This window comes from Callospermophilus lateralis, chromosome 5, assembly GCF_048772815.1.
Source record: "Callospermophilus lateralis isolate mCalLat2 chromosome 5, mCalLat2.hap1, whole genome shotgun sequence".
NCBI lineage: Eukaryota > Metazoa > Chordata > Mammalia > Rodentia > Sciuridae > Callospermophilus > Callospermophilus lateralis.
The window spans coordinates 13,754,605-13,782,427 of record NC_135309.1 but is presented as its reverse complement, the minus strand read 5'-3'; the positions used below and the strand labels follow the sequence as shown (position 1 = coordinate 13,782,427).

Below are 27,823 nucleotides of genomic sequence, written 5' to 3'. Positions count from 1 at the left end.
GCTTCAACCGGGGTTGGAGAGGTGTGAGTGGAGACAAGGAAGCTGACCCGCGCCAAGGTGCTCGGAGGGATGAGCAGGGCCCTGGGCTGAGGGAGGCAGGGTGGCCGGGCACATGGGCGACTCAGGAGGAAGTTCTGATGAGAACTGGGAACTCCAAGGGAGAGATCATGAGAGAGTTCTGTCCTTCATTTGGTTAGACAATGGCATGATCCTGCTGCCATGGTCTGAGCTGAGCCTTCGGTAGGCGTGAAACCTCTGAGGCAAGGCTGCTAGGGATCGTGGTCAGGGCCCGAGAGCTCAGCTGTGGCCGTGGTAATTTTAGGTGCATGGATCCCAGGGCAGATGTCCAGTAGGGAAAACTGAGTGCTGGGTGGGATCTGAGTGCTGACATACAGCTGAGTCACGGACAGCAAGATGTACAGGGCAGTGACGGAGTGGTGAGAACCTCAGAGGGGGCTTGTAGGACAGGAGAGTGGCCGTGGCCGAGCCCTAATCAGTCCAGACATTGAGAGATCAGGTGGAGGGCCTGAGGAGGCCTGGTCAGTGTGGTAGGAGGGGAACCCAGAGAAAGATTGCCATGGACCTGAAGGAAGGGAAGGTCTCACGGAAGAGGGGAAACGGGCCTGTCCACTACAGATGCTTCTTGACTCACGATGGGGCTGTGTCCCTTTAACCCATTCTAAGTTGAAAATATAAGTCAGACATATAAGCCACTTGACCTGCCAGACACGGAAGCTTAGCAGCACAGTATGCTGCAGGGTACTGCCGTCTCCCCTCCTCCGCCGGTGGAGCTCTGGCTAGCTGCCACTGTCCAGCATAGAGTGTCCAGTATTGTTGGCTTGGGAAAGGATCAAAATTCAAAATTTGAGGTGCGGTCTCTACTGAATGTGTGCATCACTTCCACATACTCCTCAGTGAGTGACCGATGGTCCATCAGACCAACGTAAGTGGGAGATGATCTGTCCTGCAGAAACGCAGAGAGGATGAGGGTAGGCACTGTCCATTCTACCCCAGCAAGTGGGCCTTGGGAATGGTGCTGGGTCTCTATGGGGCTAACACTTCTGCAGGGGCAAAGGGGAAGCCCTGCACAGGGGCTGGGTTGCTCCTGGGGTCGGTGTGCTTAGGTAGAAAGGAGCAATGACCAGGACTCACATGACTTAAGGCACCCCCGCCCCCAGTCCCGGGGCCTGTGTTTGGGATCTTTGGTTTCAGAAGTGACAAGCTAAAGTCAAAAGAAGTGTATTCTTTAGAAAGTCACTCAGATCATAAGCAGCATTTCAAAAAAGTTTTGGGAAAAGCCAGATGTGGATTAGAAGAGAGGATTATGGCCCTAACCCTGTAGCCCCTACGGCGAATGGTGAACGGCATGTGACGCCATTTAAGCTGCACACTTATATACATAGTTATAAGCTGCTAATAGTGAAATGACACAGTGTATATTACCTTGGTGTCTGATTTTTTCTGTGTAATCCAATGTCCGCGAGGCTCACCCGTGTGCATGTGGGATTGCTGAGTGGTGTTCCCGTTTTATGAATAAAGTCAATGTCTCCATCCTCCTGCCAACGAACATTTGAGTTGTTCCCAGTTTGGGGCTTTTATGAGCAAAGCTTCACCAAATATTCCTGGGCATATCGTTCAGTAGATCTGCTGTAGTTGTTTGAGCTGACTTTTTTGCTGACACCTCGGAAACCTATTGATTTTGGTATACTTATTTAGTATTTGGCCATCTTACTGGATTCTAATAGCTTTTCAGTTGATTTTTTGGGGTTTTCTTGGAACACATTTGTATCAGATAGAAAGATTTAGTCTCAAGTAATAGAAAAACCCAATCCAAATTGGACCAAATCCCAATGAGTATGTGTTTGCTCCCATAACTGTAGAGCTTGGCACGGGCTGGCTTCAGGCAAGGTGTGGTTCAGCAGGCAGATGGTACCAGGGCCCATGTCCACTCTGGGTTTCCCTCGGCTCTGCCCTCCCTCCCGTGCTGCCTTTGTCCTCCTCCTGGTCCCTTTAGAGCTCTTGTCCAGAGGTAAATTTCACAAGTAGCAACGATTGCTACAGCAGTTGCAGAACAGGCCTCCCTACACTTTTCCTTCAAAGGAAAGTACATTCGGAATGTAGATCTGACTTGGTCCCCAGTCAATGCTGCCCATCTCATTGGTCAAATCAGACAACATGCCAATGTCTGAGCCAATGAAACAGCCTGGTTTTTGGGACAGCACTCCCTGATTGGCTCAGCCCAACGAGGCCCATCCTTGAGATATTCCCAGAGAGGTGAAACTCCCACAAACCCCTTGGCTGCCGCACAGTAGGACAGCAGGGAATTGATGAAGGAGTGGCAGGGAGCTTTGGATCGGAGAAGAACATGGGTGCCAGAGAAGCACCTCCCAGAGGTTATCATTGCGACGATCAGGGTGATCCTGCCTGCGGTTCTTATCCATTGTCCCACCCCAACATCAACGGTCTTGGTCCAGCCTTCCAACTAGCTGCGTTGGCAGGACACGGGGTCCTTCAACTTTCACAGATGATGGAAACAGCTGTGCGCTTTCTGGGAAGCTCTGGGAGGGACGCTGGTGTAGCCGGGCGGTGGGAGGGCTCCTCAATGGCTGACGTGGGCCATGGAGATGCTGGAGCCAGCCTGATGGCTGGGTTGGACGCGAAGGGGACACTGAGAGGTGGCTGAGCTGCGCTTGGCGGTGCGGGAGGGCGGTGGCCTTCTAGTACTATGTGGCGCGTTGCCAGTTTTGTTGCAGCCAGCACGCATGTGTGGCCTTTCAAGGTCATAGGTCAGGAGTCCAAGTGCTCCTAAGCTTGGTCCTGGCCCCACTCGGGGCCTCCGGGTGTGACGTCGAGGTGTGGCTGGGCTGCGTGCTTGCCCACGCTCGGTCCTCTTCCAGGACCTCTTGAGTCATTGGCAGGATTCGGTTCCTCCTTTCCCCAGAAGCCCTCCTCGGACGGTGCCCGAACCACGTTCCTTTTAAAAAAAAAAAAGCCAAAGTTCTGGTTTTGTTATTTGGAGGAGACTGTGAAGAGAGTTGGGCCCAGAGGTGAAATTGACCCCTGGACAAGAGCTCTAAAGGGGCTCTGTGTGGGCTGGGCCTCTCTGATCAACACAGGCAGCACCCCACGTAGACGTCCAGGACACAGAAGTGTCCCCCACCCTTCCTGTGGAGCTGCCCTGAGTTGATGGCACACCTCATGGACCCTAGAGAACATTCTTCAGACAAGAATGCTTTCTCCAGTCAATACATCTGACCGTTCAGGGAGAGTGGTGGGATTTTCAGTGAAAATCTGCTTATTTAAGCTATAATGAGGATTAAGGGTGAATTTGGTTAGCAGATTATTTCTTTTAGCTGGGTGGCTGAGGACAAGTGACTTGGCATCTCTGAGCTTCAGTTTTCCTTATCAGGAGAATGGGAGCAGCGGTGGTAGATAGGCAAGGCACATGAAGTTCTCGCATATAAGTAAATGGTTTAAAATATTAGCCCTTTTCATTTCACTTAACTCTCAAAGGAATCTCATTACATAGGGATATGGTTAGGGTGAAGATTCTTGTGCATATTTTCAGGTGGGAGCCTGAGGCTCTGTTTCCGTGTCCTTCACTGTGCCGCAGCACCTGGCAACAGTTACTGATTACCTGTCAGGTCCCCTTTCCTTCCACGGCCTGCGCTGTGGGATGGAGTTCCATAAATGTCTCGTCAGGTTGACAGCATATCTTGGTAACAGATGAACTACCTCTGCAAAAGCAGGCAAGACTTCAGAAAAATAAGAAGATACAATAGATTGAGCACGCATCTGTATTTTTTTCTTTTGGCAAGTCCCCAAATCAAATTGGAATTAAGAATGTGAGCCAAGGTTCAGGGGTAGGATGGCCATCAGAACTTGTTTACACAACCCGAACCTTGGAAAAACCTTGATGGTCAACAGTTAAAGGCCAATTGTAATCTACAAATGTAGTAAAATATTAAAAGGCTCGCTGAAGGTTTGGGGGCATAGCTCAGTGGTAGAGAGCTTGCCTAGCCTGTGCTTGGCCCTGGGCTCCTTCCCCAGCACTGGAAAAAAAAAAAAAAGACAGAAAAGAAATTGTGCATTTTTCTACACTGGAAAACTAGGAAAAAGCTACAGTGTTGCCTGATAAAAGCAGATTATAAGATAGATCGTGAAGTATGACTCATTTCACAAAAGCAGGATACATGTTTTCATAGGTGGCAAATGTGTTTTATCTATACACACACACACACACACACTCACACACACACGCACACACACAGAAACACCTGGAATGATACCACCAAACCTCTCCCCCGTGTGGCGATGGGGAAATGCGGGTGATCGGAATGTTCTCTTGTGTGCGTTTGGGAGGGAAGGTTCTCCATTTCCCGATCTTATGCATGGATAATAAACCCTAGTTACTAGGAAGAGGGCGGGGAAGGAACCCCGTGGTCTCTGGGTGCTAATGCTGGCTGCTCATTGCAGGTGATCGTGAAGACCAGAACGGAGTATCAGCCGGAACAGAAGAACAAAGGGAAGTTCCGGGTGCCGAAGATCGCCGAGTTCACGGTCAGTGTCTCGGGGTGTCTGGGTAACGGGCAGGGTGACTGCAGCCTGCTCAGCATGCTGTGGTGGAGCAGGTACCACTGCCCCACGGGAAAGGGACAGGCCACCCCTGAGGACTTCTCGAAGCCACACGGGCTCCAGCAGGGTGCACAATGGAAGGGCAAGGGCCTCCTCGGGCCTTGTATTCCAGAAGGTTCTGATACGCCTGAGAATTGGCAAGTGCCTCTTTGTTCCTGCCGATGTTCCTGTCCCCTTCTTCCTGCTCTTTCAGAGTCCTCAGGAAACATGGTGGAAACTCATCAAGTTTGTGGTTGCAACAAACGCGAAGGAAAAAGGGTTTCTTGGTGGTAGAAACCCAGGGGTTGGTTGTCTAGTTCTTGGTGGAGGGTCCCACGAAGTTGCTGGCTGTGGGGAGTCACATCTCGGGCCACAAGAGATGCAGGGAAGCCCTGTAGGTGGGTCACTTGGGAGCTGAGCCATTGGAGTGTGTGGGGGAGTGGCTGCTCATGCCAAGGCCCTGCAGCTGGAGGGAGGCTGGCCCAGAACCATAAGGACAGTGGGGCGGGGCTCTGGAGAGGTTGGGGGCAGGGAGGGGTGCGGCAGGGAGGGGGCAGAACGCAGCAGCTCCTTGCAGGCCACAAGGAGGGATCATCCATAGGAAGCCACTGAAGAACGTCCAAAAGGCGAGAGTTGACCAGATTTGAGTTTTAGAAAAAGCATGTGGTCTTGTACGTGGTTAGTGGGGTACAGGGGCGAAAAGGAAAGTGGGGAGACAGCTGGGCTACTGCAGTTGTCCAAGCAGGAAGCACTAGTGGCTCAGACAAGGATGGTGAGTGAAGCGAGAGATGCAGGCCCATCCACAGGACGGCTGGGAGGCGGCATCAGCCACGGAGGCAGCAGAACTAGAGGCTCTGTGTGTGGACGTTGGAGTGGCTTGGCGGGGCTGGAGCCCTGTGTCGCTTTACATTGGCCGCGTCACCACAAACCCATTATTACACTCCTTATCACATGGAGACAGTAGTGGGGCTGCTGCAGGCTGCAATGTAGAGCACATGATGGTACACAGTAACAGGGGCTGTTTGTGTCAACTGGGACTGCAGGAAAGGCAGGACCGAGGGGGCTTTGAAAGTGAAAGCAGCCCTTGGTTAGTTATCTGAATGGGGAGGGGGCAGAGAGGGTGCAGATGAACATAACGGTCTGCTCCCACCTTTGACTATCTTTCTCTGTGCTAAATCTATGTTAGAGCTGCTGGGTGTGTGACCCTGGGTGGAAATGCCACCCAGCTCCTGCAAGGTGGGACTCTATAAATGCCAGCTCCCCTTTTGAAAGCAGGGGCTGCTCTTTTACTATGCCTTCAGTGTCTGCCACACAATGTGGACCCAGTGGCTGTGGCAGCCACATCAATGTTAGCAGCTCAATTCACAATAGCTAAGCTACGGAACCAACCACCATCAACAGATGAATGGATAAAGAAATTGTGGTATGTATATACAATGGAATATTACTCAGCCATAAAAAAATGACTTTATGGCATTTGCCAGTAAATGGACGGATCTGGAGACTATCATGCTAATTGAAATAAGCCAATCCAAAAAAAAAAAAAAAAAAACAACCAAAAAACACAAACGTTAAATGTTCTCCTTGATGTGTGGATGTTAACACAAAAAAGCAGGGGAAGGGATTAGATAAGGGGGAATGAAGGGAAGGGAGGAGGGATAGGGATAGGAAAGATAGTGGAATGATGCGAGATAACTCTCCTTTGTACATATATGAACACACTACAATGAATCTCACCATCATGTATAAGATAAACTCCATGTTTTTATAAATACGTCAACATAGACTCTGCAGTCATATATAACTAAAAAGAACAAATTAAAAAATAAGTGAAGATTTAAAAAAAAAATTCCCCTGTGAATCTGGGCATATTTCCCATGGCCCCTGCTGCCAGGATAAGTCAACTGAGTCCCCGGCCTGGGGCACACATGCAGGCATGAAGAAGCCCCAGCGCCCCTGCAGCTCCATGCTCATTCCTGCAGGTGTGTGCTTATTCCTGCAGGGGACTGTGGGCAGCTGGGGCCAGCCACGGTCTGATGGGCTGTCATGGCACGACAGTGCTTGTGCTTAGTGACCCTTGTTTTACTTAGGAGTGGCCCCAAAGCGCAAGAGCCCCGGGGCTGGCAGGCAGCCAGCAGATAGCCAACCCACCATAAAGTGAGAAGATGAAAGTCCTTGGTTTAGTACGGGAAGAAAAGGGTCCTATGGTGCGGGGCTGAGATCTGCAGGATGTTGCTGTTGTTAATCCCATCCCCGTGTTGAACTGACGGACTACACCATGCCATAGGTGTGCGTTATAGGGAAAATTACAGTTCATATCAGGTGCGGTACTCTCTGAGGTCTTAGGACTCCACTGGGAGTCCATCTCCCCTGGATAAGGGGGAACAAAGGGGAGGTAGGGCTCAAAGAGTGGAGGTGACTGTCACCTGGCTGCCCAGCGGCCGGGCAGTGTCCAGGGCTGGTGCCTGGCCTTTCCCTTGGACTAGCCACTGCAGTAGACATGTTAGAACAGAAATGAGTCAGTTGAGACGTGGGGAGCAAGTTGCTCAGGGGCCGAGGACTGGAAGTGCCTGTGCACTTGAGCTCAGTCAGCCTTGGAGGGGTAGAGAAGGGGCTGTCTCTGCGCCTGGGCAGCCCTTTGTTAGGCACAGGTGGAGGAGGGAGGGCTAGGCGCGGGTGGAGGAGGGCCCTGCAGCTTGGAACAGGAAGGGGGGGAATGAAGCGGATTCTCCTTTGCTCATGTGAAACTTCCAGCATTAATTAGCCTGTCCCCTCCCCCCACTTTCTTCCGGAAAGTTCCCCCTGGGCTTTGTGGAAGATGTTTGTGGCTAGAGAGAGGAGGCAGGAGTGGGGAGGAGGCTGGGGGTGATTAAGAAGAGCCTGAGGGTCTCAGCTGAGTCAGCGCTCCCAGGCCCCAGGACCCAGGTGGGCTGTGGCGGAGGATTCACAGAACTGACTTCTGGTTGCAGAAAGCACAGGGCACTCCCTGGATTTGTTGCATCTGACTGGGCCTGGGGACTTCCTTCCACAAAGGTAGTCCTTTTCACAAAGGTAACACTGAGAATAAAGTGCCTGGAGGTCCAGGGAAGGTTTGGGGGTGGGTAGGCCACCCTTGGGTGCAACTAATGGTCTGGGCTAAGGATGGAGATTCACCTGGAGAAGCATCTGGAAGAGGGTGGGCTTCACAGTGCTGGCCAACAGCGCAGGATCCTTCTCTAGGATATACTGCCAGGGTTCAGGGGACCCTAGGAAGGACCAGGGTGCACCCCCTACCACTGCAGTCCCTTCACAGAGGTGGGACAGTGTGTCACTCTGAATTTCAAAACTGACCTGGAGAGAGCAGTTTATAAGCAGTTACACTGAGGGTGGGGGGCAGAAGAGAGCAGAATGGGGAGAGATGGAGTGTAGGAAATCGACTAAAAGAATGGACAGGGATTTTTGTTACTTCTAAAACCAAGGAGGGTCTTAGAGTCCTTGTGAAAGGCCAGAGGCCTGCAGTGTCTTCAGCAGGCCAGCCTCAGCCAAAGGGAGGGCACCTGGAACCCTGGAGCTGGCTCTCCGAAGGCCGGTTTGGCTGTGGGGTGCTGGTGCTATGGAAGCCGCTGGACGGGGAAGTGTGAGCCGTGCGGGCGCTGGGCCTTGTCACTCTGCCTGTGGGCGCAGGTGCAAGTGCAGGTGTAGGTGCTGGGGGCTGTTGGGCAGTGATGGTCCTGAGGAAGACACTGGAGGTGGGGAAACGTGCTGCCGCCACGGAGGATGTGGGTTCTGCCAGGGCTGCTGCTCCTGGGCAGCAGGTTGGTGCTGCGGAGGGGGCTAGCCCTGCAGGGGACCCACAGCGGGGAGAACTCCGGTGCTGTGGAGAGTGTGGATGCCACAGAGGAGGTGATTGTACGGAAGGTGGTGGTGCTTTAGAAGGTTCCGGATTTATGGAGGCTACTAGTTAGGGAAGTGCTGGGCCATGGAGGGTGCTGGGCTGTGGAGGGTGCTGCTGTGTCTGCCACGCTCCAGGTCGGCTTGTTCGGGGCTGGTCCTCCAGTGGGAGCTGCGTGCTGCCTTCAGAAGCCATTGTGCCAATGGCTGACTTTCTGGAAACACCTGGGGCTGGGCTCACCTGAGGATGTCAGGGGATGACCTTTTGCTCTTTAACTTCGTGACCTCGGGGAAAGCCTTTCACCCCCTAATTTGACTCATTGTCCTCAACAGCAGGCCGCAGTCTTGCGGTAACCAACAGTCCTGGTGCACTCTGAGGGCTTAATGAATGATCATTTATCATTTCCTTCCTGTTTTCATCCCTTTTCTTTCTCGTGGGTTTTTAGCTTCCTGCCTAATTGGCTGGATTTGTCTGTTGGCTGGGCTCCGAGCTACCTGCCCTGACCTTCCCATGGGACATGACTTGGAAAACCTGGAGAACTCTTGGAGGTTGTAGCCAGTTCAGGGTCCACAGGTGGCCTCTGCTTCTTAGCAGGGACCCCGGGGCCATGTCTTTGCCTACTATAAGTGTAGTCTGTATTTCTGTGGGCCATTTTTCTACACATATCATGTGTTAAAGATGCTTTCGCGCCACTCTTCGTCCTGATAATCCTCTTGTGAACTGGATCCTCGCATCATCCCCGTTTTGCAGGTGAGGAAATGGGTGCTCAGGGATGTGAAGTGGTCTTCCCAAGTCTGCTCAGCCAGGAAGTGAGAGAGCAAAACAGGGACCCACCTCCCTGACTCCACGTTCCCTGCTGTCTGCCAGGCCTCAGTGCCACCGGCTATTGCCCTTGATCAGGTCATTTTTCCTTCTTTGTGTTGGCATTTGCCCTGGGCGTGGCTCGGTGCCTGCTGCTGGGACACACAAGGTGGCCGTATCCCTGCTCTCAAGGAGCTCACCAGAGTGCGGGACAGACAAGGAGTGCTCTGGCCATTTTCTCAGCTGTCCCCTTTTCTGGGGCTCCTCGGCTGGCCCTTTTCACCTAGTTCAGGGCCCCTCCTGGGCTTGGTGGGGTCACCTGAGTGCCTCCATTGCAGCTTTCCTCTCCTGGCTGCCCTACATCAGCAGTCTCCTTCATCTCAGATCCAGGGAGATGCCTGGTCTTCTTCTGTGTCCCCCGTTCCCAGGACAGGGACTGGCATGGAGTGGTGGTGGGTATTTCATGGGCCCAGTCTTTTGGGATAGTTTAGGTAACCCTAACCCTAACCCTAACCCTAACCCTTACCTAATCTAAGCTGATTCAGGGCTTAGAAGTCTGGCTCCTGGGCAGGCTCAGATGGGAGGTTGATGGGGCAGGGGGTGGGGATGCCCACAGACCAGCCCAGAGCCAGGCCAGTGGGGGAGGCCAGACCCAGGATCACCAATCCAAGGGGACAGAAACCCACCTCTCCTCTCAGTTAAATGCACATCCAGAAAGAGTGCGGTGGGGGAGCCCTGGAAGGGAGGGGCCTGATTCTTTTGAAAAACAAACAAACAAAAACTGGCATTGGTGGGCTCTTATCAAATCAATCACCTACAAGAAACGAAACCAAAATGAAACAGAACCTCCCCAGTTGACATGTCAGGCCTAACACTATAGAGTGTTGGTTTTAAAAGCCGTTTCATCCATGCACCGATCCATCCACTCTTTGGACCTCTGTCCTGGGCCCCAGCTGTGACTGGCACTTTCTGTGTGCCATCCGGCCAAGTGGCCTCAGTGCTGCAGGCTGGGGGTTACTGCCCCCCTTGTGGAGTTCAGCAGCTGCAGAGCAGCCAGGTGGTGTCCCTGAGGCCACACCCAGAGGCTGTGGAGCAGGGACATCCCCCCGGGCTCTGAGCCCAGGTGCCTGCCTTTGAGTGGAGCTGGGACAGGGCAGCTGCATGCAGCTGGGGGCGAGCAGAGCCCGGCCACGGATAAGCAGCTCCTCAGGCATCTGCAGAGCGACTCGCTGCCCCTGTTCCTTCTTGTTCTGCAGGAAGGTAAGGCCAAGGGATGGGTTTGGGCAGTCGGCGGCAGGTCTCAGGCTTGCTCCCGTTTCCTCCAACACCAACAGGGCACAGGTGTGGGGAAACAGAACTGGCTTCAGTGCGGGCTGGGTCCAGCCCTTCCCTCCCTATGGTCTCCAGTGGCTGTCCCTCTACTATGCTCTTGGTCTAGGCTGATGGTGTCACCTGTCCAACCTCCTCCCTGGTCCTTGGTTTCCTTTCTCAGTCCCTCCATGGCCCCAGAGGAGGAGACTTTGCAAAGCTCAGCTCCCACCTTGGCTCCCACCCAGACTGAGAATCCTACCTGTTTCTGTTGCTCTCGCAGGTCCCCTGCCCTCCCCAGAGCTTTTACCTGTCCCTCTTGACACGGCCATTTGTGCTTCCTTGCCTTGTCCCTTCTGTCCCTTTAGGAGGGAAACCTTGGCTGTTCTGTCCCTCAGGCCACCTCCCCACTCATCCTTCAATGCCAGGCCCAAAGGGTGCCCACTGGCCCATGTGAAGCCCACCCGCCCCCCTCGATTCTGGCTCCAGTTGCGATGGGGCCACCACTGACAGGACCCTAAGCTCACAGAGGCAGGACTGGTGGCTCTTCTTTGCACCCAGGTGCCCAGCCAGTGCCTCAGCAGGACTGGCACTAAAAGATGTCTTTAGGAACGAAGGAAGGAAGGGCTGAGTGAGCAAACTAAGGAGCTGCGCTGACCAAGAAAGGCCACACCGCTGGCCTGGAGGCTTGTTTACAGCCAGGCTTCTGTTTCCTCCTCGGCTTCCTGCCGATGACACCTTCTTGTGAGTGCCATCTTCCGGACCCCACTTCCTCCTGGGATGAGACCTCATTATGGCTCTGCCATTTCTTCCACCGGTTTCTCATCCAATCTCCAGGGTTGTCGGCCGTCAGGGGGATTCTCATATTTGCTGACAGCAGCATCTAGAGACAAGAGCTCTGACTTTATTATCTGTTGTCTTGGTTTTTATTGCTCTCTTTTTTTTTTTATTTTGAGGAACATTTTTAGGCAAGTTATTAAAAACCCTGCCTGCTGGGCGAGGAGCAAGCCATTAGCTGGCGTAGGAAGAATTTGCACATGAGCACTTGAAGAAAGGCCGCAGCAGCATTTAATTTTTATTATTTCACTTCTGGCTAGAGTTTATTGAAAATCAGAGCAAAGATGCTGGCCTGGTTTTGGCTGGACGCTTTCTTCTGGCCTGAAGGCTGTGCTATTAGAGTGACCTTCAAGAGCACATATTGCTATTAATTGATAGTGGAAAAGAAAATGTGGCTTATTATTATTCTTAACAAAATATTTCCCAGAGGGAGAAAATAGACATGCTGCTCTCTAGGGAAGAGCAGACTCAGGGGTCAGATGAAGGCTGGGAGGGTCAATGACTCCAAGGGCAACTGACTGGGCATTGTCATAGATTCTCATTGTCATAGATGCAAACCAACCTGGGTAAGTCAATGATGCCAGCTGTCAGACTTGTTGGGAGATCAGAGTCAGCCACAGTGGGAGTGTTTACACCAGAGAAAACCACCCTGCAACTGCTCCTGCCAGGGCATCGCAGTGCAGAAGGCAGGGTATGCAAGGGGGAGACACACGGGCTGGGTTTACACGGTGGGTCTATGTGAACTGAAGCCAATCATCTCCCACTTCTGAGTCTGTTTTCCAGTCTGTGAAGTGGGAGAACGATGTCTCCATCACAGGCTCGTGGTGAGGCCCAGGTGAGACAATAGGAATTAACTCTCTTGGGCCATAGTGGTCATAAATGTGAGCTTCCCTTTGTCATCACATGGTAGTGTCCTTCCTGGGGCGTGGGTCATCCTACCGGATGAACTGCCCCTGCCATGGTGGGTCTCTGTGGGAAGCCACACCTGGTCCCCGTGGGCCTGCCATCCCCACTGATGTTGCCCCAGCTCAGCTGCTGCTCCCCTTTCCACGGGACCAGATTGACTCACTCTCCATTTCTGTCCCATCCCCTTTACCTCTGATGAGCAAAATCAGAGTAGATCACCAGATTGCTTTTTTTGCTTGAGAAATCTCCACGGCTCCTTCTTCCCTGGAGCCACTGGGTGGAATCTGTAGCTCAGACGGCAGCTCTCCCAGGTCACCGTTGCTGTAGCTCCTGCTCCTCTGTCACAGACTGCCTGCAGGCCTGGGGCCCAGGGTTCTCATCGCCCTGCAAAGCTGCCGTCTGTACCTTCGGCTCTTTACCACTCAGTCTCTTCTACCTCTATTTCCATCCTGTTTTCTGCCCGTGACACAGTTCAGGTCTCATTTCCTGCTGGAACTTGTCCTCAAGGAGAATTAAGGGGTCCTGGGGACATCCTAGCATGTCCCTCAGATTCTATACCTCTCAGCACCATGCCGTGGGACCTCAACTTTTCTAGCTTCCCCCTCCGACCTGTCTGGGTTGGTTGCTGAAGGTAGTGGTGAGGGAAACACTTCATAAGGGCAATCCAGATCCTAGCTCATGGAAAGTGGAATAACATCTTAAGGTTATTGTTTACAATTAAGGAATAATAATAAGTTTCCATTTCACTGAACACCCCTGATGTGCCACAGAGTTTGTTAGTTGCTTCCCACTTTGTCTTTAATGTACCTATGAGTAGGCTTTGCATTTAATGTGCGGATGAGGAGACTGAGCATCAGAGAGGCTAGTAAAGGTGGTCAGGGTCACACAGTGTCGGGGCAGTTGGAATTTCCTCTCCCAGAAGGCGGGCATCCAGGTGTTCATGTGCACATGCACACAAATGCACTCTTGGACAACATTATTTTCTGAATTTGGAAACTCTGCCCTTTGGGGAAGGGCCTAAATCAAACTATACTGAAAAGTGGTAGCTAGAGTACTAAAAATTTGCTGCACGACCCATATGCCAAGTATGGGCTTGTATTTTTCTCCTTTATTGTCTTTGAATTCTCCGTTTGGCCCAATCCTGAGAAGCATTGATCCAAAAGGAGAAAATAAGAAAACAGTTCCCAAGGGAGAAATGCCATTTTCCTCAAGCTTGCCACACGACCCGCTTCATGATCCCAGGCACAGGAGGGAGGGCCGCTCCTGGCTCTCAGTTTCTGGGCCTTTGCTGCTGCAATGTGTGAGGATACTAAATATGATTTTTTTGTGTGTGTTTTTGGATTTATGGTGCTTATTCTCCTGGAGCTGTCGGAGGAAGACAGGCCCTAGCAGAGTGACTGCGTGCGCAGCCCGTCATGTCACCACTGTGTTCTATAATTATAGGAAAACTGGTTGTCATAGCAACTGCCATGCAGGCCCAGCTTCCTCCCGAGGATGCCGACGAGCTACGCAGCTCTGTGACCCTGGCAGCGGGGGGAACTTTCTTCTTTAGGGTGATCGCCATGAATTCATTCTAATTCTGAGCTCTGTTTTACTTGGCAGTGGGACAGGCCTGGGCTCAGCTGGTTAGGGGCTCTGTAACCTTGGGCAAGTCATCTGATTTTAAGAGGCCTCAGTTTCCTTTTCTGCAAAACGGGGATACCAGTGGCATAAGGCTTCTCCCCATGACGTGCCAGCACGATTTCTGGCTTGCAGTGGCCTTAGATGTGTATTAGACATTTTCTCTTACCTCTGAACACATGAAAAAAGGAAAATGCTGGGAGTAGAGAGTTATTATTATTTTTAGTAGCATTTGTGGCTTGAAAACCAGATTATTACACAGAAATTCTCAGCTGTGGCTTGAAAACCAGATTATTACACAGAAATTCTCAGCTGGATCATGTGTAGGGGGTGGGCAGGGAGAGGACATAAGTAAATATTGAATTAGATGAAATTGACTTAAATTCAAATTTCTGTGTTTTTCCATTGCCTTTCTTGAAGCTAAAAATAAATCTCTGATCTCTGAATTCTCTGAGTAGGAGCAACCTGTTTTGGGCCTTGGTCTCTGGACCTCGGTTCTCCCATCTGTACAATGGGTGGTTGTGTGAGCTGATCTCCAGGGTCCTGTGGCCATGACGTTTTAGGACAGTGGTTCTCAACCAGGGATGAGTTTGTCCCCTAGGGGCCCTTTGGAAATGCCTGAAGACAGGGTTGCTTGCCACAACTGTGGGTACCTTTGTGTCTTCTCTTAGCACCCAGCGGTAGGTCAGGGAGGCTGTTGCACACCGTGTGAGGCACAGGACAGTCCCCCACAGCACAGAGTCATCCTGCCTCAACTGTCCATGGTGCAGGGCCAGGAAACTTCCGTCTAGAAGTTACCAGCGTGTTTGTTGGGTCTGGAATCAGGAATCAGACCACAGTTGTGCCAGCAACATAAGCTTGATCTGACCAGCATTTCAGTTTCTTATCCTTGCGATCTCCTGGAGGTTTGAAGCCTTAGGAAAACTGGTGAAGGTGAAGACCAAAAGTCTTTGAAGGTGGTAGAAGGCTTAGTAAAAAATGGGGTGGCGGCAGGAGGCAGGAAAAGCACACTCTTTTGTTCTTCTCCCTTGGCTCTGCGTGACTTTAAACAGACCAAATATGATTGTTTCATGCTCAAATAGAATGCACTGAATGCAATTTCAGGTCCATAAATAGCTTTATTACCTTTTCTATAGAGGATGATAAAAATAGGTCTTGCATACATTTTCAACTGCTTCCCTCATTTCCAGCTCCCGTCTGGGGTCTTGACATTCCATGACACAGCCAGAGCGTCTCTAAGTAAAATACAGAGTAGGGCTGGGAATATGGCTCAGTGGTGAGTGCCCCAGAGTTCAATCCCTGGAACCAAACACACAAACCAACAAACAAAGACAAACAAAGGCTCCCACGTGCTCACCTCCTTCCCCTGCTTGAGACTCAGCCTTTAGGGTGAAATCTGAACAACTCAGCCCTGATGTATTTTTTCCATGGTTCTGGACCCTGAGGACAGAAACGGCCCCCGATTCAGTTGTGTGGTCCCTGTGGGCTCTGAGGCTTTGAATAAGACAGTGGTTGGTAACTTTGTGTACTAGGGATTAAACCCCCAGGCGCTTAACCTCAGAGACACGTCCCTAGGCCTTTTTATTTATTTCTTTCTTATTTTGAGAAACTGCTTAGGGCCTTGCTAGTTTGCTGAGGCTGGCTTTGAAGTTTGTGATCCTCCTGCTTCAGCCTCCTGAGCTGCTTCTGTTTTTTGAGGGAACTTTTGTTTTTAAATAAGATAAACAGGCACAAATGCACAAAATCCAACAGTATAGAGAAGAATAAGCTCCCTCTCTTCCCCTTCATAATCCTTCTCACCCCAAATATCCATTTTCTAGGTCCATGCTGTCCAAATTGGATGCCCCTGGGCCAGTGTGGCCATACACATTTCAAAGAATCAAAATGAAATTCAGAATTTAATTCTGTAGTTCTGTGAGCCACATTTCAAGTGCTAATAGCCACGTGACCCTGGGAGCTGCCATATTGGACAGCTGAGATTTTCAAAGCCTTTCCGTGAGTGCAGAGCATTCTGTTGGATGCCCAGGAATCATTTCTTATGTTCCTACCCAGAGACATTTTCCTCATGTCAGTATTTATATTTATATATGCAAATGACATTTGGCATCCTCTTTCATTTTCTCAAATGGGATCATTTTATACACATTCTTCTGTATCTTGCTTTTTTTCCTCTTAATGATATATCTCGGGGATCTTTCCACATCAGCACTTGGACGGACACCTTTGTTCCTGTCCGTGGTTGTAGACTGAGGATGCTTCATCATGGTTCTCAATTAACTCACTATTGTTCTCTAGCTTTCATTCTTCTGCTACTAAAACCATCCTGCAGGAAACTTCCTTGCCTTGTGTATACACACACACACACACACACACACACACACACACACACACTGTGCTCTGTTCTAAAAGTGCAGGTTACCTTCAATTTCAGGTGTTGAAACCCTAACCCTCATGATGGTGGTATTAGGAGGTGGACCCCTTGGGTAGGTGATTGGGTCATGAGAGTGGAACCCTCACAAATGGGATTAGGGCTCTTATAAAGTAGTTGAGCAACTTACCTGCTCCTTCTACCATGTAAGGATACATTGAGAAGGTGCCACCTAGGAACCAGAAAGTGGCCCTGGCCGGATACTCAATGCGCAGGCAGTTTGATCTTGGATTTCGCAGACCCAAGAAGAGTGAGAAATAAATTTCTGTTGCTTATAAGTCACTTAGTCTATGGTATTTTGTAATAGCTACCCAGAGGGACCAAGGCATCTTTAACCTTAGGAATTTTGCCAGAGGATAGATAAATCCTCAGTTTTAGTAGATTTTTTGCCAAATGCCTTCCAAAATATTTCCACCAATTTATACTTTCTCCACAATGCATAAAAATGTGTTCCTCCCACATTGCCAGCAGCAAGTTTTATAAACTAAAAATTTTTAATAAAATAGAAAATGATACGTGTGTTAATAGTAGCTTCTGGTCATTGTGACAAAAATACCTGAGAAAAGCAACTTAAAGGAGGAAAGATTAATTTTGGATTCTGATTTCAGAGGTTTAGTCCACTGTCAGCTGGCTGTATTGTTTTCGGGCTGAGGTGAAGAGGGGCAGGGTGGAGCCACGCTCACCCCATGGCACCCAGAGCAGAAAGGGAGGCAGAGGAAGGGTGCACACCCCCAGTGCCCTACGTCTTCCAACTAGCCCCTCCCCTAAAGTCTCTATCACCTCCAATAGTGCCACCATCTGGGGACCAATCTTCCAACACATGAGCCTTTGGAGCACACTCCAGATCTCAACTATAACAAGACCTCATCTTTTAAGTTTGCGTATCTTTCATTATTGGTGAAATTAACCCTCTTTCTATGTTATTTCTTTCTTTTTTTTTCTTAGTATATATTAATTGAACTTACTAATGGGGTTCAGTGGGATATTTACTTACACACATACACACACACACACACACACATACACATACACACACATCTAGTGAGCATCGATCAAATCTAACCTCCTTTTATCCACTTTCCCTCCTCCTGTTCCAACCTCTATCATCACTATTCTACAATCAGGTGGACTTTAGCTTCCACAGTGGGAGAGAACATGCAGGGCTGTTCTTGTCTTTCTGTGTCTGGCTTATTTCACCTAATGTCCTCCAGTTCCATCCATTTTGCTGCAAATAGTAGGATTTCATTCTTCTTTATGCCTGAATAATATGCTATTGTGTAAGAATGTATATGTGTGTATACATACATACATATATGTTTATATGTATGTCATATGTGTATACATGTATATATATATACACACACACCCATATATATATATGTATGCATGTATGTGTATGTCTACCACATCTTTGTTCATTTATCTGTTCACAGGCATTAGGTTGGTTACATATCTTAGCTATTGTGAATAGAGCTGCAGTGAGCCTGTGCATTCAGGTACCTCTTTGGGATGCTGATTTCATTTCCTGTTGATACATACCCAGGAGTGGGATACCTGGGTCATATGGTAGACCTATTTTTAGCTTTTTGAAGACTGCCCTGAACTCTCTGATGCCCCTCCTAATTTGCATTCTAACCAACAGTGTGAAGAGCTCCCCTTCCTCCACATCCTTGCCAGCATTTTGTTGTTGTTGTTGATTGGCTGTTTGACCTTTGGTTCTTTCCTGGAAAGCTTCCTATTGGTTGGACTACTTTTAGTTCCTCCCTACTGATTTTCGTGACTCTTCCCAAAGCTACAAACTTGGTTTTTCTACTTCGTCTGTTTTTTTTTTTTTCTCTTTTGCATTTTGGTTTTGTTTATGGCATAACCTCTTTTTCAATCCTATAGGATTTTTAACTTTTTGCATTAATTCGAATTCATCACTAACTTCAGAAGACATAAAGAAAACATCGATACATTTGTCTCTATAAATATTAAGGCCTCTTCTACCCTAAACTCATTTTCTTCTGATACTTTTATGATTTTATTTTTATGTCAAATGCTGTTCTATCTGGAATTTGCCTCTTGAGTAAAGAGTGAGGTAGAAATCCAATTTTTATTTCTTTTTGAATGGCACTTTTCCATTCAAAAATGGAATGGGGTTCAGTGTGATGTTTACTTACACACACACACACACACACACACACACACACACACACACATCTAGTGAGCATTGATCAAATGTTTGACAGTCACTAGTTAATCCTTTCCCTCTTTGTCACGTGACCTTCTTTCAGATACTGCGTTTCCATAAGTATCTAAGTTCATATGGGTTCTCTCTTTTCTTCCACTCTTCTGACCAAATTTCTTCAGTTACATAGCTTTATGATGTACCTCAATATCTGCCTATACTGCTCTTTCCTCATTCCTTTTACTTTTCTGAAATTCTTTACCCATTCTTGCATATTTACCTTTCCAAATACATGTTTGTTCATTTGTTTGTTTTTTAGTTTTCAAAGTACTCCTGTTACTTTTTAATTTGGATTGTTTATTTATAGATTAATCTGAGAAGAGGCAACATCTTTAAAATACTAAGACTTCTGTCTGGAAACAAGATTTAACATACCATCCATAGAACTCTCATGGCTCCCAACCAGGCTTTAAAATCACCTTCTCAGTTTTTGTTGTATTTTTACCTCTTTTTGCAGATATGCTAAGAGGAACACTTTATTTCACTATTTTTTTTCTAACTGGTTTTTATTTATGTTTAATAAGATGCTTTTGGTGTTTCTGGTGTTTTTCTGTTTTGCAGCATTGGGGTTGAACCTGGGGCCTCAGGTGTGCTGGGCAGGGGCTCCACCACCGAGTTACAGTCCAGCTCTTGCCTTTGAATTGCATACACTTGTTTGCCACCAGGCAATTGCCAGTTTCTTTTATTGTTTCTGATGATTTGTTTGAACATTTGGTTCTTTAAGTGTTTCTAGATATATAATTATTTCATCTTCCCCAGTTGAATATTGCTTCTCCTTTTCTGATATTTGGTTTTATTATGTTATTTCTTATTTCCAATTTTTACAATCATGTCATTTTCTTGTCTAGTAGCATTGATCAGCAACTTGAGGTCTGTTGTTTCTAGTATTTAGCCATTTAAATTTTGATGGATATGCCCCAAAATTTTACCTTTCTGCATTTGTGGAGATGATCACATGGTTGGTCTTTGATTCAATATTATGGTAAATTATATGAAGGTATTTTGAAATATTAAGCCATTCTTATATGTTCTCATTTGTTCATCATGCACCACTGAGTCTTGTTTTCCCAGGATATTATTTAAAGATTTTTGTTTAAATCATATTGTGTGTTTGTATTTTCTTTTTTGTGGTATCTCTGTCAGGTCTGGTATAATGCTATGCTGCTTCCAAATAAAAGAGTACAATGTGCCTTTTTCTTTCTTCAGGCTCTAGAAAATTGGAAAGCATAGAGACATAATCTGTTTAAGTTTAAAATAATAATAATAATAAAATAATAATAATAATAAAATAATAATAATAATAAAATAATAATAATAATAATAATAATAATAATAATAATAGACCCGAAGAATTATCTGGCTTAGTGTGGTTGGGAGAGGGTGTTAGTTTTCTGTAAACATGTGAAGAAATAATAAACAAAATCCATTTACACCCAATTGCCTCTCTAAAACTTTGAGAGATTGTATTTGGAAATGCATCTATCGTCATTCTCTTCATTGTAACTCCCTTCGGTGATTTTTCTCCAAGTGGCCTCATTCAGTCAATATGTATTCAAAGAGTGCCTACCATGTCCCAGGCCTTGGGGTATGTGACGTGGGTGATTCATGGAAGCACAAGTTATGATGCACAATCTAATGTTCCCAGATGCTATCACACAGTGGAAATTTCTATTTCTGTGAATTTGATTCTAAAGCATCACCATTTATCATTGAATATTAATAGAACTTGGGGCTCTGTATTTACAAATTACCTTTCATGCATCCATTAGTCATTCTTGAATCAAGAGAACAATATCTCATAAGATGGAACAGATTGTCTTTCCTTTCTTGTTTGCGTCTGGCTCCTGTTTCTGATGCAGGTCTGCGAAGTTCAAACACATTGATCTATGGGCTGGGGAACCCATCAGACTTGCTTTGCCTGTGGCTCATTTCCTTACCTCCCTAAGTTTTAAGTCTTTTATCTGCAAGATAGAGATACTCATCTTATTTTATGGGATGTTCAGATAACACACAGACAGCATCAAAACACAGTTGGCACCAGAAAAATGTAAGTTCATCTCTTTGATTTGGTATCTGCCCACGTGCTGGTGCAGTCTTCAGCTGTGAAGTACTCTAAGTTGTGGATACTTGTTTGGGTCTAGATTATTCTTACAGCCTTTGACTTGTGTCTTCCTTCCTCTCGAATATCACCCCTCCAAATCAATTTCCATCCAAATCGCCAATGTGATTTTTAAATCCAAGTGTAACTGTGCCGTGAACGTTGGGTGCTCAGCGCCTGCCAGCTCTCCGGCTCTCCCTGTAAGCTCTGAGCCTGACCCTCACCTTATCTACGGGCTGCCTCTGTTCAGCAGAGAAGCCCATCTTTCACCATCCAGTACCGATCCACCTGTGTGCCTCTGTGGGGCTCCACTGCGTGCCTCTGTGTGGGTGGCTCTCTCCGCCTGACGCCTGATCACACTTTCCCTTTCCTCCAGGCTGGCTCAGGAGTGCCACCTCCATCACACTACACTGCTCCTCAGACCACCTTGCTGCATCCAGGTGCCTGGCCCCGGGGTTAATATTCATTTGGCATCCCCCCAGGTCACCAGTTTGGGGCTCACTTTGTAACATGTGAATAAGGTTTTCTCCAATTCAGTTCTCTGAAGAGCTGGGGGAAAATCGAGGCCAGGAGAATCCACCCACTTCTCAGCTGCAGGAGATGATGGAGAGGAGGGACTTACTGAGCAGATGGGAAACACAGCATTGTGGCGTGGGGGATTGGGAGCGGGACGCCCCTTTCATTTTGTCCCATCCATTGGAATGACTTAAATCTTTTGAAAATGTCAGTCATTCATATATTCTTATTTATCGTAAATCAATTTCTTCATTTTTCTTATTAGGTTTTTAAAAATTCGTTCTTAATTGACTCATAATATTTGTACATCTTTATGAAGTACAGGTGATGCTTCGATTCATGTCTATATTGGGTAATCATTAACTCAGGGTGATTTGTACATCCATCATCTTTGACTTTTATTACTTACTTATGGTGATTACATTAAAATCTTCTCTTGAGACACATAGTGCATTATTGGGTGTGATGCTCACCCTTCTGTGTTATAGGCTCTGTCCCCATCTAACTCTAACATTGTACCCACTTACCAGCCTTCTCCTCCCCTGTTATTTGCCTCAGCCCCCAGTAACCACCACTCTACTCCCAACTTCCACAAAATCCAGAATTTAGATTCTCCCTCTGTGTGAGACCATGCCATGTTTGTCTTTCTGGGTCTGATATTTCAGTTACCACAGGATCCTTCAGACCCATAAATTGTTGCAAAGGACAAAATGTGTGCTTTTATATGGCTGAATGATATTCCATTGTGTATAAATACGTTTTCCTGATCCATTTGCCCATCATCGTCACCTAGGTTGACTCCATAACCTGGATATTTTGGGTAGCGCTGCAGTCAACATGGACAGGCAGAAGTCTCTTTAGCATGCTGATTCCATTTCCCTTCAGTGTATACCCAGCAGTGGGATCGCAGGGTCATATGGGAGTTCTATTTTTATTTTTTTATTTATATATGACAGCAGAATGCGTTATAATTCTTATGACGCAGATAGAGCACAATCTTTCATATCTCTGGTAGTATACACAGTATATTGACACCAATCCGTGTCTTCATATGTGGACTTTGTATAATAATGATCATCACGTTTCATGTCATTAATGACCCATGCCCCCTCCCTTCCCCTGCCACCCCTCTGCCCTGTCTAGGGTTCGTCTATTGGGAAACCACCATCCCATTCTCCATGGTGGCTGTGCTGATTCACACTCCTTCCAGCAGTGGCAAGGCTTCCTCTTTCTCCATACTCCCCTGTATTTGTTTTTTTTTTTTTTTTTTTTTTTTGTCTTTTTGATAGTTGATGTGAAGTCTTGTTGTGGTTTTGATTTGCATTTTGGTTAGGGACATGGAGCATTTTTTTCCCTAACTCCGTTAGCCCATTGCTGCTTGAATTTTTATGTTCATTTCGAGTGGAAGCCAGGCTAGCACTCATCAAGCCATTCATCCGCCCACTGCTCATGAAATTCAGGAGCAGGTGCACTCGAAAATCCCAGGGCCTCCTTGTTCAGTGATGTCAATGATTTTGCCGCTCAACACCCACACTCCAAGGTGCCTCCTCCAATAAGTGGAGAGGGGGGAAAAGGCCAAAATAAGACAGCAGGGTGGACACTGGTGGAACATCTCCTGGGTTTCAGAAGACATGCTTACTGTGTTTGTCATCTCCTTGACTTTCATACTGCCCTGATGGGACATTATTGGAATCACTCTCTTTGGACAGAGGATAAGGGAGAAGGAATTCACCCAAGGTCATGTAAGTCAGGAACCATTTGTGCATCTTCTGAGCTGCCAATTCGTTTCTATCTTCTGGACTCTGTGCATGCTATTGCTGCTCCAGTGCCTGTCTTTCCTCAGGTTTCTAGAAAACCTTGATCTAATTTATTATGCATCCACTTCAAGTTGAGGTACTGTTATCCTCCTGTCTCCAACTTTATGCCCATTCTCGTTCCTTCCACTTACCTCATTGCAACAACAATGATACCTATCACAGATATCGCACCCTCGAGCACCCTTTATCCAAAATGCATGAATGTCAGATTTTAGATTTTGGAATATTTGCGTATGTCTCAGCCAGCATTCATTCATGTCTCAACGCACACCTGATACCCAGATCCTGAAGGTGATCTCAGAGAGCAGTTTTGTTGTATTCGCATTTAGGCTGTGACATGTGTGAGGTCAGGTATGGAATTTCACTTACGGCATTATAGCAGCACTCAAAAACTTTCATATTTGGAGCACTTTGGATTTGGGGACGTCATGGATTTTGGATTTTTACAGTCCCTTCCTATGGAAACAGTGATGCTTAGCCTAGAATAACTGAAGACAGTGGAGGAGCTGTGTGAGGTGCTTAGGGCAGAACGGGGCATAGAGAGCACTTGACGCATGATAGAGGTTACTCACCCAAGTGGCCTTCCATCATTTCTGGACAAGGTGGGGGTGTGGCAAAATGAGGTGAGTACACAGGTTACATGGGGTCTGTTTTCTCAGCACAGATGTGTGCAGCACCTACAGCAGCCCAGGCCTGCCAGATACAGAAGGCCCTGCGATATGTCCTCAAGGCCTTAGCCCACCAGGAGCAGTCGTTTCAGTCCAAACCTGGCTGGGCCCAGGGAGGTGTCAAGCTAGTGTCCTTAGTTGGCTCATTGAGACTTCTTTCTGGGGGTTTGTGGCAAAGGGCTCTGCATCCTCTCTGCATCTCCTGCTGGCCTCATTTTCTGTATCCGGGAAGTACCCTGACCTGAGCCTCACCTCACCCTGGGCTCTGTCCACAGCTCTTCCAGGAAGCTTTCCATAAAGGCAGAGACACTGGCAGCTGGCTCTGGACCATGATGCCCCTCACTCTGCCTGGGCTGCGGAGGTGAGAGTTGAATATGCACACAAACCCGTGGACCCAAACTACTGCCACCGTAGGACCTCAGTGGAGGGAACGTACTTGGTTTAGGTCCCAGGCCTTTGCTTTAATGCTAGTGGGGGTGTCTTTCTGTGGCTCCCAGCTGGCCGTGTTTGTGATCCTGGGTCAGATGGTGGCCTGGTGCTCTAGTCAGAGTGGCTTATAAGGGACATGTAGTCAGAGAGTGGTGATGTCTGTCCCAGTAAAACCATGACAAAGTTAATTAGGCTGTGACTCACCAGGCCATCTTGATGAAACAAAGCCGGGCCTCTGGCTCATTTAGTGGCAGGAAGCTGAGCAATTGGATGTATTTGTAATTGCTTCTGAATATCTTTAATTAATCACCACAGGAATAATTTCCAGCCCTAGGGGACCTCTGCTTCCGGGATCTTTGGAAGTCCTCCCAGAATACCTGGGAAATGATGGATTCTAATTTTGAAGATCAGGAGACTGAGGCTCAGAGATGTGGCATTCCTTATTTAAGGCCCACACAGCAGGTGGAGGATGGAGCAGATGTCGGATCCTAGGTCAGTCTGCTGTGGGCCTGGCCTCTCCTCCCAGCCCCCTTGCTGTGCTTTCAAACTGTGGGTGCTCGTCTCTGAACAGCCAGAACTAAATACTGTGCCATCTGTATGCGGAACTGTCAATGGGCTCTCATTTTTTTTTTTTAATAATAAGTTAAAATCATCTTCAAGGAAACAGTAAATAAACTTCGTGTTGTTGATGCTCAAAGCCCTCTTGCCTGCATGTTGGGACAGAGTTGTAGATATAGTCACTTCATGTGGAGACAGCAAGGCTATAGGACTTCTTAATTTACCGAGTTGCATTTTGTGAGAAATGGCCCTGTTAATATTGTGGGAGTTTTCTTGTCTGGATCATTTTTCCAAAATGCTGATGATCCACAAGATTGTGGTAGAAGCTCAACAGCCCGGGTGATAGGAAGGCCCAGGTGTGTCGAGCAAATGTCAGAAACAAGAGGCTCCTTCTGGCCTGGCTGTGTGGTCCTGGAAGGCTCCTAGCCTCACTGAACTTTAGGCAGATGAGAACCATAGCTGTTTCATCTGACCATTGTTAATGGACTTAAAGTAAAACCATACACGTGAAGTTACGGGCCTGGCCTGCAGCAGATGCTCAATGAATGTTAAGTCCTTCTCCCCTCCCCCATATCTCTCCACAGTGGTAGAGGCAGCAGGCCTTTGCCCCTTGTGTGTACATCCTCCAGACCCCCTTTGATTTCCCACCCCGTCCCATCCAATAATTGGTCACAGATGCCAGAGGTGCCCCCTGGGAACTGGCTCTACACTGAGCCTCAGACCAGTCACACTCCCCACCTCTCCCTGGACCTTGTCCAAGGCAGATTGAGGAGGACTGGCTGTCTCGTCTTGGGCTAACTGCTTTTGGAAACTTATTTCTTACCACATAGGGATCAATAGCTCTATTGCTCAGGGTTGTTGAAAGGTTTAAAGTGAGCAGTGAACAGAGACTCATGAAAGCACTCACCCGACCTGCTGCCCCCAGTCTAAAAATTGGGAAATTTCACGTGAAGTTCAGGATCACCGACTATTCTTGAATGATCGGGCCTGTCATTGTAGGACCTCGTTCCCTTGTTCCCTGACGACAAACTGAAGCCAAGCAGCTGCTGTCCCCTGTGGTTGGGGCACGTTCCCCAGCATGCCCAGAACTCCCACCTGGCCCTTAGGACTTTCTTCTGTTGTTGGACTGCTTTGTGCTTTTGGTGAGGGGCTGAGCAGGGGTGGCTGGCTCTGTGCTCTTGACAGGTTGTTGTAGTAGGTAACATGTTTAGATCTATTCTGCATTTGCTTTGCTGCCTTATAAAGACACAAGCTTGTGAATTAAGGCCTCAGCCTTCTCCTGTAAGAGATTCACTGCCAAAGGTCTTGGTATCCTCCAGCCCAAGTTGAATGGTAGTTTGAACTTTTAAAATGAAAAATACTTCAGGGGCCAGAGATTTATCTCCTGTATAAACAGGCCCCCAAACCCTCATTTCTTCTTTCTAATGATTATGCCAATATCACATTAAATTGGGAAATGAGTTATTGCCTCGGAATGCTCCAATTTAAATGGTGCTTTTTCTCTTTCAAGGATTTCACAGATATTAATGAATTCCTGGCTCCACACCCCAGAATCACACTCTATGCCCGTCCTCCTCCCCGTGGGGAATTTTCCTCTCTGAGTTCTGAAAGAGACTACTGAATCATGGCTCATATAAAGTTTGAGGCCACAGATGTTTCATTTTCCATTTACTCTCAAAAGGCAATTTACTGAGCAAGATTCACCAGGGCCTTAGGGAATGGGCTTCTTTAATGGGTTTTTAGGGGCTTCTGTGGGAGCTGACCAAACATTATGATAACCCATCTGGTTGGTTTGGGGAGGGGAGGCCCTTTATACTCTGGGAAGCCACTCTAGTAGTGGCCACTGGTGGCCTTAGGAGGGCACATAGCCTTTGGGTCAGACCTGGATTCAAAGCTCTGCTACTCCACTGGTTATTGGAATGTCCTCGGGCAGATGACAACTTTCCTGCATTTCATTTTCTTCATTTATAAAATAGGAAAAGTGATGGGGCCTACCTTATTGGATATAAATATAAAGATATTAATAATAAGTGAAGCTAAAATGACCATACCATGTTTAAAACATTGTAAGTCCCTCCGGTGAAGTCATCTCAGCCTTGGGGGTGCACCAGCGGCCAAGCCAACGCCCTCTTTAGGAATGTCCCCCAGCTGAGGAATGGAACAGATGAGGGCAGTACACGGCCCACCCATAGGTGTTCCTTCCCAGACGTCTTGTCATTTAGGGTTGGTGCTTCCACCCAGGACAGTACGTTGACAGAAACTGTCTGTGTGTCTCTCAGATGGCACTTATTGAACGTGTACCATTTTAGAACGAAGCCAGCAGGCGGCCTCTTGCCCTCACTGCACCTTCCAGCTTGAGTGTGGGGCGTTGCTCAGACTCCTATTTTATGACTGGAGAAACTGAGACTTCAAGACGTCACCCAACCTGCTCAAGGTCATGGGAAGGACAGTAGGAGGAGAAGCTGCAAGTGGAGAGCAGCTCTGGCCAGCAGCACAGGCAGGCTCCAGCTCATCCCCATATCTCCCCAAACCTAAAGGGAATCGTTTCTTTTCTCCCCAGTAGCCAGACAGGTCAGCCAGCACTCTGGTCATCTCCTCTCTCCAGGGATGTGCCTGAGTCTGATGAATACAAAGTAGAATGAAGTCATTAGTATTGAGTGAATGCAGCCCGATGGACACAGAAAAAGGCCACTCAAAACACGGGGACCATGAGGCAGGCAGAGGGAGCAAGACTGTACCCCAGGCTGTATTCGCTCCCCCAGATCCTTGGTCTCTGGCTCCAGCTCTGGGGCTGGCACAGCGTTCCCACCGGGTGCTCTCCTTCCCTCCTAGAGTCGGTGCTTGAAGGTAGTTACTGTGACCCCAATTCCCAGGTGAGACAGCCAAGGCCATGAAGCTGTGATAAGAGACCCAGGAAGTGAGGGGCTGGGGTGCAAGCATGGGGGGTTCTGGCCTCCCAACAGGGCTCTGGCCATTACTTATCTTTGTGTCTTCATCAGGTCAGAAGGGACGGATGGAAACCTAGGTGCTCTAACCGAGGTCACATGAAACGTACCCCCGGCCCGAGAACATTTGGGCCTTGAGGGAGAACTTGGCTTCTGGGTGTTCTTTAGAAGTGACAC

General features: G+C 48.0%; 1 protein-coding gene across 1 annotated transcript in view; it reads left to right on the top strand.

The window, feature by feature from the left end:
- Positions 1–27,823, top strand: part of Nsg2 (neuronal vesicle trafficking associated 2) — a 51,087-nt gene that overhangs the window by 10,568 nt on the left and 12,696 nt on the right. The window contains exon 2 of the mRNA XM_076855667.1: positions 4,477–4,560. Coding sequence (XP_076711782.1) covers positions 4,477–4,560 — 84 coding nt within the window. The remainder of the gene's footprint in view (positions 1–4,476; positions 4,561–27,823) is intronic.